Genomic DNA, 11097 nt, shown 5'->3' on the forward strand with positions numbered 1-11097 from the left:
AAGATAAATAAACGGTTTGGTATGGTTTCAAATGTTACTAATCAATTTCAGTTCGGTTTGGTTTTGAATTTACTAGTTTATCAATTTCTGTTTATGTGGTTCGGTTTAAAGGTTTAAAGGTTTATTGGTTAAAAAATACTCAAAAATATTCTCTATAGGCTTTAACTTTTAACTTTTAATTTTAAACTCTTGTTTTAATTTATTAAATTTTATATGTATTATATGTAGAGTCACCTTTTCATTTATGATAATCAATTATGATAAGTATGATGATCAAATTTATAATAAGTATAATGATCAAATTTATGATAAGTATGATGACCAAATATATGATAAGTATGATGACCAAATTTATGATAAGTATGATGACCAAATTTATGATAAGTATAATGACAATTTTTATGATGAGTATGATGAATAAATTCATGATGATTTTCTCACACAAATTTATAATAAGTATAATGATTAATATCAATAAAAAATGGTTTGGTTTGGGTTGGTTTTGATTTATGATCAATCGGTTTGGTTTGGTTTTAAATTTTTCGTGAACAGTTTGGTTTTAAATGGTTTGGTTTCTCTCCTATTCTTTAAACGGTTCGGTTTAAATGGCTTCATAAAAATTAAAACAGTTTGGTTCGGTTTTTATTATTAATAAATTGTTTGGTTTGGTTTAAAGGCCAAGAAACCGAATCGGGCCCATTGCTACTTGGAAGTCAATGTGCTTATTATGTCTGGATAAGGAAAGAGGGGACCCCCTTGCATTATCTAGCCATCTCCACTTTCTAGTTATTCTTTTCTGTAGTTTTGACGAAATGGTGGTTCCCATGCTGAAAATTAACCTTGAGAAAGAACTTTACGCCAAGGAACTTCCAAATATGGATTAAATTTGATTCGTTGCATTCTATTTGTCAAAATTCTCTATACTTGACAGATGTCATGGTAGTGATTTTGGTGTATTCAAGTGGCAATTGAGGAGCCAAGCTTTAAAGAGATGAAAGTCAAATAGATTGTTTTTGGGTATTCTAGAATAAAGTTCTTTATTCGTCTTTCACAGTATTATGTGTTAAATTCCTACTTCTTGCATTTTCTTTTAGATGGGATTGTATTAAGAAGAGATATTTGCACTTGTAATATAACCCCTCAATGAAACGAAATGAATCGCTCCTACTGATGTGTGAGTCAAATTCACATGATCTCTCCATGAATGTAGTTTTGAATGGGCGAAACTGAATAATATGTTATACACCCCATGCAAAACCGCAGATAGAAAAGGGCTACGCCAAATTTGTTAGGGAAAACATTGGAAGGTTGTTTCTTGATATTTCGCGACTTCCCAGTTTATGGTTTTGGGATGTAAAGACACTCTTTCTCTATCTAGCATTTGATCATTTTTATTTCTCAAGCAATAGTAGATATTGCTTTGGTTTTGTCACAATTGCACTTCAGAAAATGTTCATATGCTACAGATAGGCTGTTTTTCCTTCTCCGCTCTTGACCTAAGGTGGGTCGATCGTTGTTACAAATATCCTGTGTTGTCTAGGGTGAGAAAAGATTACTTTTTAAGACCATGAATCATGACTTTAATCTCCACATGGAGAAATGGGAAATACTAATTTGGCCACATATACATATACAATTCCCATTTCCCCATGTGACAATTTGAGGTATATCGTATGTATACATGGATACTTCAGCCTTACACACGTGACATATACATAGATTTTAATTTAGATATATCATATAATATAATGTGTGCGTGTGTTGTGTAAAAGAAATGAGTCAATCGATTTGTTGACAAATCATATAAACAAACCCTGTTACTATTACTACTAGGAGCTCATACAAACCTCTGTCATTTCCCTTATTCCTTCTCAATTTGTTCATCCTTGTTTCCGTGCTTAATTGTTGTATGTATTTTCGAGACAAGATCTCAATATGGTTCCTCTATGCACTCTTGTTTCTGGAGGTCTTCGTGGGTTGGCAAACGTTTGTGAGTGGGTTCAGTTTGATAGCTCACTACATAGTCAAAATGGATACTTATCCCCTCCATAACTCGCCCTTCATGGCTTCTTCTTTGTTTGACTTCCGGTGCAAAAGATGGAATGTTTTTGTTATCACATTGCTTCGATCCTTGGTACTATGATCCCATATTGTTGTTCCTATGTAGCCTATTGTCTAAGAAAGAGGTTGTACTTGCAAAAGAGGAGGAGAGGATGGAAGCAGAAAGTGGTGCATTTCGCGAATTTAAGAATGAAAGTGTAAATATAGAAAAGCAAGTGTGAAAAGAACCTCCTCCAATAAAATCCCTAATACTGCCATTGATTTAGTACCTAATCACTGGCAAATATGAAACCGACCCCCTTTAGCTACCAGAGCCATTGCAACGTTCGCTACTTTTGTTGTCTCAGGCTTGATGCATGAAGCCATATTTTGTTGTATGACACAATCACATGCCACATGGAAAGCTACCGCTTTCTTCATCCTCCATGGAGTTGCTACCGTTCTTGAACTCGCCCTCCGACATCTTTCAAATTTCCCCGATTTCTCTCTATTGGTTTTATGTTAAGGTTCTTCTACATGACATTTATTTGGCTCTTTTTTCCTCCCGTACATCGAAGTGGAATCGAGCTAATAATCAATTCGGAGTTCTATGAAGCCCATGCATTCCTTGTAAGCATTCTATGAAGCCCAAGCATTCATGCGAAGAGCTCCCTAAGTGAGCTTTTGTGATTTCGATGTAAACTTCATCATTTTCCTGTCATATGTGGGCTGAGACCATGCAGATCCATCTGGAGTAATGACACATTGATGTGATGCTCATTTGCCTACATTTTTTTAAAGTTCGATTTTAGGTTTCACATGAAACTTTGGTCTCAACAATGGAGTTCTGACATTTGAAAATTGACACTCGAATTTGTCAAAAACCTTGTAAACGATTACTTGCGGAAGCGTTAGAAAATAGAGAAAGCAAGGAATACACAGATTATACGGGAGAGACAGAGAGAGCAGAACCTCAAAGCTATATTCAAAAATATATAAAAACACTCTGTACTTACAACTATGCTCAGTAGCATTATTTATACAAGTCCTCATGGGACTAACAGAAGTACCGCGTACTTCAATGCTCACACGAGCATCTGACACTTACTACGAGACTATAATTGCCTAGTAGTCTACACTAGTACCAGGCTTCCGGTTACTGATTGGATCCGGCAAACCGGCTCCCCAGCTCACCGGCTTTGTTGCTTGCCGGCTCGGTTGCTCACAGCTTACCGATCCGTCTCGCTTGTCGGCTCAGGCTTATTCAACCGATCCGGCTCCAGTTGAGCTTGCCACTCAACACTCCCCCTCAAGCTCAACTTGAGGTTGGATCTTAGTGTCAGTCTCTGTGGCAGTCGGTTCTTCCAACCGACTTCTCCTGGCGTCGGTTCACCTTGCTCGCGCTCCTTGTCCGGTCCAGTCCCGTTTGTCACGACCCTTCTGGTTCTGCACGCCTCGACCTTCTTGGTCGGCATGTCTGCTCAATAGGCCCCTCTCAGCTCCTTTGCTGCTATGACTCTAGCGCTTGCCGATCCGTCGGTTCCTCCGCGAAGGCATCGACTTCCGCTGCATCCGTGTCTGCTTGGCCTTGAATTGATCCGGTTCTTCCGAATTTGTCTTTTGAACCGAATCGACTGTCTCCAATTCATTCCAACTCTTGTCCGAATCGGTTGCTCCTGATTCGTCTTCTGGTTCCAAGCCCATTACCACATTAGACCATGTCCGGGTCTTGGCCTTCTTCCTTCGGTCGGCTCTGTCCTTCTTGACTCTGCCGCCTTCTTTTCTTCCCTCACCAGCGCAATCGGCAGTCTCTTTGCCTTTGCCCATTCCGGTGTCTCTGTCCGTTCTCCCCCTCAAGTGTGGCACGTCAAGATGTTGAACGCCAAGCATGTCGGTAAAGTGCTGCAACTTGTCCAATCCAAGCGGCTTGGTGAAGATATCGGCAACTTGCCGATCCGTGTGAACATACCGTAGTTCAACCTCACCGCTCAGGACCCGCTCACGCACAAAGTGATAGTGCACTTGTATGTGTTTCGTGCGAGCATGGAACACAGGGTTCTTGGCGAGCTGCATGTTGCTGATGTTATCACAATAAATCTGGATCAGGGTTGGTACCTCAATCCACAAGTCTCACAGCAGTCGCCGAAGCCAAATGGCTTCGCAGGTTGCAAAGGTCGCGCCCCGGTATTCAGCCTTAGTGCTTGATAGAGCCACTGTTGGCTACTTTTTGCTGCTACATGCAACAACTGCGCTCCCAAGGGAAAACATAAAACCAGAGGTTGATCGGCGATCTAATGCATCTCCGGCCCAGTCGGCATCTGTGTAACCGACCAGCTCTTCGGGTATACCATGCCGGTATAACAAGCCCCGGTCCTTTGTGTCGCTTACATATCGCAGTTTCCATTGCGCACACTGAAGCTGCTCCACGGTCGGCTTCTACATGAATTGACTTATCATTCCGACCGGATAGCTGAGGTCGGGTCACGTGATAGTCAAGGAAATAAGGTTTCCGACAATTTGTCGGAACCGTTTCTCATTGCAGGCCGGTCCAGAGTTGGGACGAAACTTCTGGTTCCGGTCCAAGGGTGTGGAGATAGGTCGACATTCTGTCATGCCAACTTGTACAGCATATTCAAGATGTAATGTCGTTGTGAGAGTAATATGCCGTCAGGGGTTCAGATCACCTCGATCCCTAGAAAATAATGAAGGTCCCCAAGGTCCTTCATCTCAAATACATCCGACAACAGGGACTTGACGCGGGTGATTTCTGGAACACCCGGTCCGGTGATGACTAGATCATCAACATATAGCAGGATAATACCGACCAGTTGAGCCTTGTCGGATGAACAACGAAGAGTCCGATTTTGAGGCCACAAACCCCATCTTACGCAACCAGTGCGTGCTCTTCGCATTACAAGCTCGAGGAGCTTGCTTCAGGCCGTACAACAACTTCTTCAGCCAGCATACCGCCGACTTGTTCATCTCCGATTCAAAGACGGGGGGCTGAGTCATAAAGACTTCTTCTTCAAGATCACCCTGAAGAAACGCATTCTTCACATCCATCTGGTGAAGATGCCACCCCCTTGCTGCAGCAACCGCCAGCACCACACGAACCGTCGTCATCTTCGCTATCGGAGCGAAGGTCTCGTCATAGTCGATTCCATGGGTCTGCGCATATCGCTTCGCCACTAACCAGGCTTTATACCGATTAACAGAACCGTCGGCGTTGTACTTTACCTTGTATATCCACTTGCATCCGATCGGTTTACAATGACGAGGAGGGTCAACTAGGTCCCATGTCTAGTTGACATCAAGTGCCCGCATTTCTTCTTCCATAGCGGCACGCCAATTTGCGTCCTTGGCCGCTTCTGCCTAGCTCTCCAACTCACGCACTTCTGCCACCTTAGTCATGTATGCATAGTGATGCGCCATGTATTCATTGTACCCGTACCACTGGACGGGATCCTTCTGGCGGGTGGACCGACGTAACTCACTGTTACCCGGTTTGAGGCCCTTCTTGGCCGGTTCGGTCTTCGTTGCCAAAGATCCGCCTTTCTCCTTGCCGGAGTCGGATGCACACCGATCTGACTCATCGTTGCCGGTTTCAAATTCCGGCATCTTCTTCTTCCCCTTCTCTTCGCGCGTGAACCGTCGCCTCGGTTCCTTGCGCGGGGAGTGCACGGCAAAGTCTCCACTACTCGCCGGTTCCTCATCGGACTGGTCCGATTGACTCAGTCTCTCATTTGGTTCGCTCAACCGGAACGATTCCAGACTCTCATCCTGATTCCACACTTCATCATCCTCTACTTGGGCCGGTTCAGGCTCACTAGCCTCATCCACCGGCACCGGGAATGATTCGAAAGTCGGAGCCGGTAAGGAGTACCACGATGCCGATTCATCGAACTCGACATCTCGACTAACTCGGACCTACTTTGTCCAGGGGTGATAACATTTATAACCCTTCTACTCTTGAGCATAGCCGATTAGGATGCATTTTTCCGATTTTTCATACAGCTTCCTCCGCTTCTCTTCCGGTACATGCACATATGCAATGCTACTGAAGATCTTCAGGTGTCTCAAATTCGGCTTGCATACGAAATATAGCTCGTGAGCTGACACCTTCTCACCGATCCGGTTCTGGATGTAGACAACTGTTTGGACTGCCTCCGCCCAGTAGAATTTGGGCATGCTCTTCTCCTCCAGCATTGATCTTGCCGCATCAATAAGCGACCGGTTCTTCCTTTCGGCAACACCTTTCTGTTGCGGTGTGTATCTGCAGTTGAACTCTCATCGAATTCCCTTTTGCTGCAGATAATTGTTGATTTGGCCGGAAAAGTACTCTTTTCCGCCATCCGACCGCAAGCATTTGATCTTCCTCTCCGATTCCCGTTCCACCATGCTTTGGAGACTCTGGAAACACTCGAAGACTTCACTCTTCCGCTCAATGAGGTAGATCCATGTGTGCCGCGTATAGTTGTCGATGAAGGAGACGAAATATCGACTCCCACCAAGACTAACATTCTGTGCCGGTCCCCACACATCCGAATGGATAAGGTCGAGCTTGTTACGGCTCCGGTTACATTCGGTGGGGAATGGAAGCCGGTGTTGCTTCCCGAGTTGGCAGGCTTCACATACTTGGGCCTTCCGGCCGCTAAACTTCTACAAACCGAAAACAACTTGTTTCATTTGCAGGTCTTGAAGCCTCTGGTAATTGGTGTGGCCTATCCGCTTGTGCCACAGGTCAATGTCCGATTCGACCTTCTGTCCTTTTGCAAACAGAGCGGTGCCGACGTCATTGGTGTCGAGGATAAACATCCTCTCGTCTCTACGCCCTTGCGCAATAATCTGGCCCTCTTCCTTGATGAAGCACCTGAGGTGCGTAAACCGCACCTACATCCCTTGGTCGACGATCTGTCCGACCAACACCAGGTTCTTCGTGATCGTCGGAACGTGTAATACGTTCATCAGCTTCCCCTTCTGTTCGACGTGGCTCAAAGGGACTTCTCCGGCGTGCACAATTGGGTGAGGAGTGTCGTCTCCGATTTCGACTACTCCTGGTTGATCCGGCTTCTCCAAAAAGGAGAACCACTCTTTGTGGTTCGTCATGTGGTTCAACGCACCGGAATCAACATACCGCACTTCCTCCAATTTGGAAGTGGTCTTCTTCATCGAGTTCGCCTCGTGCTTCATCACCAAGGTTAGCCCGTTATCGTTCTTGGATCCTCCCGATCCCATCGCGTAGTGCAAGCTTTGCCAGCCATCCTTGCCGGCCATGCCAAATCCGGATTTGTCCAAATCGGCGCGTTGTCGTGACGAAAACCGTCCCCAGGCGCAAACCGTGTATAATGTGTGTGAACTGGCCCTTACACGTGGGCACGTCCCTTGTCGTAAAGTAGATAGGTAGGCACAAAGGGGTAGATCCTAGGTAGCAATATTCTATAGGGAGAATCGAGGAGTATCTCTGTCCGAAAGGACAGAGAATTAATGTGATGTAAAACGGGCAAGACGAGGGAGAGAAGACATCGCGCACTAGAGGGGACGAAGTGCTGTCGGACTGGGACCGAGCTCTTCTCCTCTGACGTTCTCCATAAGCTTTCTTTGCGCAGGTTCTCGAGAGGCTGATTCTGCTCCGTGGAACGCCCGTGTGCTTCCGGCAGAATCTCCATCTTGCTCCCCTGTGTGCGTGGGTGATCAGGCGTCGACACCCGTCTCGCCGACCTGATTGGCTGTAACCGCTCGAGTCATCTGCATAGATATATTTATATACGCGTTCTTATACTCTATCTCCTGCCCAACTTGTGTCTCTTGTGTTGATTGGGCTGCGTTCCCGCGCGCTTCTTTTGTCTATTCGTGTGTGAGCGTGTCTCTCTCTCCCTCTCTCTCTCTTTTCCCCACTTATTCCTCGGTCCAAGACCCCAGTGGTCCCGCCTTGTTCTCCACGCACGCGCGTAATAACGCGACATATTTTGTGAACCCGACGTGAACAGGCGGCAGAGGAGTAAAAGATGAGGGGGTCGGACCTTGCAGAAGCCATGGCTTCGGCTGTAGACCGTATAGTGAGTGCGCGCGAAGGCATTGGCGCCCTTGATAGGGTTATCGAGGCGGTTGTCGGTACGATCGGCCGATTTAGTGGAAAGGATGCCACGAGCTACTTGGCGTCCTACCGGGCTGAGATGGTAATGAGGGACATTCCGGAAGAGAGGCGTCTAGCCGGGTTCCCTCGAGTGGCGATGTCGGGTATCCATACGAAGGTGCTCGAGGTACGGGCCAAGAGCCGGACCTGGGAGGAGTTCGAAGGTCGGCTCCTCGAAAGATACGGGCTTGAAGATGCGCTTCGACTTTCGAAGCGGGACTTCATGGAGTGGGTGGAGACCCCCAACAAAGGAAGGAACGCGTCAGTGCTCCTTCGGGAGTTTGAGGAACGCTTCGCGCGCCTCTCGGTGCTTGACCGGACCGTTCTGGACACAAGCTGTGTCCTATTGTTTGTTAAGTCGGTTGGCGAGCGGGATCGGGAGCAGGTAGACCTCCTATTGGAGACTGATGACGGGCTGACGACCGACTGGGCCGTAGTGAAAAGGGTATGTGGCCGTTTTGACAAACGGCGGGAATGGGCTGACAATGGATCGACAGGGGCGGGCTCTGTCGTAGCAAGGAAGCTCGAGCCAACACCACCAACGCGAAGGGGAGAGACCCGAGATTGGCTCGAGACCGGGTCGGCTTCAACCGGCATGGTCAACGGCTCGTCCGGGGGAGCAGCTCTGGAGGAGCTGACGCGGATGGTAAAGGATCTCCAGATCGCCCAGGCACGGAGGGATACTGGCGAACAGGCCCGTGACCGACGACCTCTGGCTGAAAACAGGTGCATGTGGTGTGACGCAGTTGGGCACATCCGGATGGACTCCGGGGACTTCGCCGAGGCGATGAGAAGCAACATGGTGTATCTGTGGAATAGTTGGGTGCACGCCAGCAAGACCCGAAGGGCCCTGAACCTGAACGTCGGGAAAGGGGGAATGAAAAGGCTGATGGAGGAGGCGGCGGCTCGTCATGCGGAGACCGTCCACTACTCGGCGTCAGCTGGTATTCGGGTTGGAGGTGGCGAGGCCCTGAAAACAAACAAAGCCGGGTTCTGGCCAACGATGCTAGAAGGCCTCGCCGACACACGGCTGAGGAAAGAAAAGGTGGACCGCGCGCAAAAACGGGTCCGGGAGGTAACCGGGTGGAGTGACCTGGTGGAAGAAAAGACGGGCTTCGTCGAAGCCGCTTGTCAAAACTACGAGGCCCTGGTGGAGGACAAGCGAGTAGGGAAAACCGGAGGGGCCGGGCCCTCGCAGCGATATGAAACTCAATTCGGGCAAAGACAGAATGAGGCCGGTATAACCGGCGCCCAGGATAATCCCAAGAGGGGCGGGTACCGGCTAGGCACAGAAATCGAAAGATCCACGGACCTGCGAAAGGTCTTGGAAGAACGAATCCTCGACAGCAAGGTGGAACTATCGCTGAGGGAAGTGCTCGGGATCGCCAAGAAGGAGTTCCACAACTCCATCGTAGACTTGGTGAAGAGAAAGAGGCTGTCGACGGAGACAGAACCGGAGAAGCCAGTGGAGGTGCAGACGACGCACATAGAGGACACGGCGCTGGAAGACGAGTTGGCGGAGAGCCACTATTCGAGGCCGCACTGGGCCAGAGCGACCACGGAGACCCCCGTGAAGATCAAAGATGTTCATGAACCGGTGGTGGGGTTGGTGGACCACGGTTCAGAAATCAATTTGATGTCCATGGACTTCTATAGGAAGGGGAAATGGCCGATCAACACCAAGTATGGGTGGAAGATACGGGCAGCGACGCGTGCCACCGAAGAACTGCATGGAGCCTACCCGAATGTACGAGTAAAGATCAGCAATGTCGAGATTGACCAGCACTTCTTCGTGCAGGAGACGTCCTCACATCCGGTTATACTAGGAGAACCGTACATCATGGCAGCACGGATGGAGACCAAGGTGTTGGACAACGGCTCGGCCTATGCAAAGGTCAAGAGCCAGGATGGGCGTCACTCGGTCCAGTTCCTAACAGTGAGACCAAACCATGAGAGGAACCGCAAGACCCTCGGGGGCGAAAGTCGGGAGGATTTTTGAAGAGGGCTATCAAGGTGTGGGGCCGCGATAGTCCGGACACTCCGGGAAAACCCCACAAGTGTATGATAGCAAGGAAGACCTGTGCTATAAGTAGGGAATTTTGGTTCTCCAACAACGGAGGGTGTACGATAGTCGACGTCGTTGGCCGGAAGAAGAGAAGGGCAGAGGAGCGACTTCGAGCATGTGGCGTCCTCGACCTCGGAGAGGAAATCAACGGAGTCGTGGAGGCGGTCTCTTTCGACGATACCTTGGGAGAGCTGTAGGAGGTAGTCAGCAGAGTCCTTCAAGAGGACCGGACGATTCCGGTATGTTCGGAAAGGATGTACGAAGTCATCGCGGACTTCAGTAGAGGGCTCGAGTCGGGTCGGACGGCCCGGGTGGACACAAGGTACAAGACTGTCGACCGGAAGGTGAGGCCATTCGCGGTTCCCTTGCCGGAGGGCAGCGAGTTGCAAATAAAGGGGGTTGCGTCGGACCCGAGTTTACGAAATCCGGCCCGCATAGGACACACGTTCACCGATATAACGCTACGCGAGCTCAAAATCGGTGGGGGTGGCTTCCTACTACTGGCGGAAGAGGACCGTTTTCGGGGAATGCTCGGAATGTTGAAAAACAGTGCTCGGCCACAACCGAGGAATAGGATCAACTCTCAGAAAACGGGAAATACAAAGTGCACGGGGACAATAGAGAGAAAGGTACACTGGATATTTTACGTGGAAAACCCTAAATGGGAAAAACCACGGGAGTCCTCAAACTCCAACTATCACTATGAACAGGGATGTACACTGGTGAAGCTACAAGGCAACAACCTTGAGCTCACTGTCTTCGCCACAGGCGGCGGTAATACACAGAGGCAACGACCTCTTCGTCTCTCTCTCTCTCTCTCTCTCTCTCTCTCTCTCTCGGCTGCTCTCACTTCGCATAA

At 48.5% G+C, this 11097-nt stretch overlaps 1 protein-coding gene across 1 annotated transcript; it reads left to right on the forward strand.

Annotated features, from left to right (window-relative positions):
• The first annotated feature begins 1824 nt into the window (after positions 1 to 1824).
• On the forward strand, positions 1825 to 2685 carry LOC147859625 (putative long-chain-alcohol O-fatty-acyltransferase 1). Its single transcript, XM_087326322.1, is given in 4 exon segments — positions 1825 to 2134; positions 2181 to 2258; positions 2357 to 2525; positions 2528 to 2685. Coding segments are annotated over 4 exon segments (630 nt in total). The 5' UTR covers positions 1825 to 1909.
• The last annotated feature ends 8412 nt before the right edge of the window (positions 2686 to 11097 follow it).

This window comes from Azolla caroliniana, unplaced genomic scaffold (assembly GCF_043228905.1).
Source record: "Azolla caroliniana isolate FFs.n. ecotype wild unplaced genomic scaffold, voAzoCaro1.0.p SCAF_10, whole genome shotgun sequence".
NCBI lineage: Eukaryota > Viridiplantae > Streptophyta > Polypodiopsida > Salviniales > Salviniaceae > Azolla > Azolla caroliniana.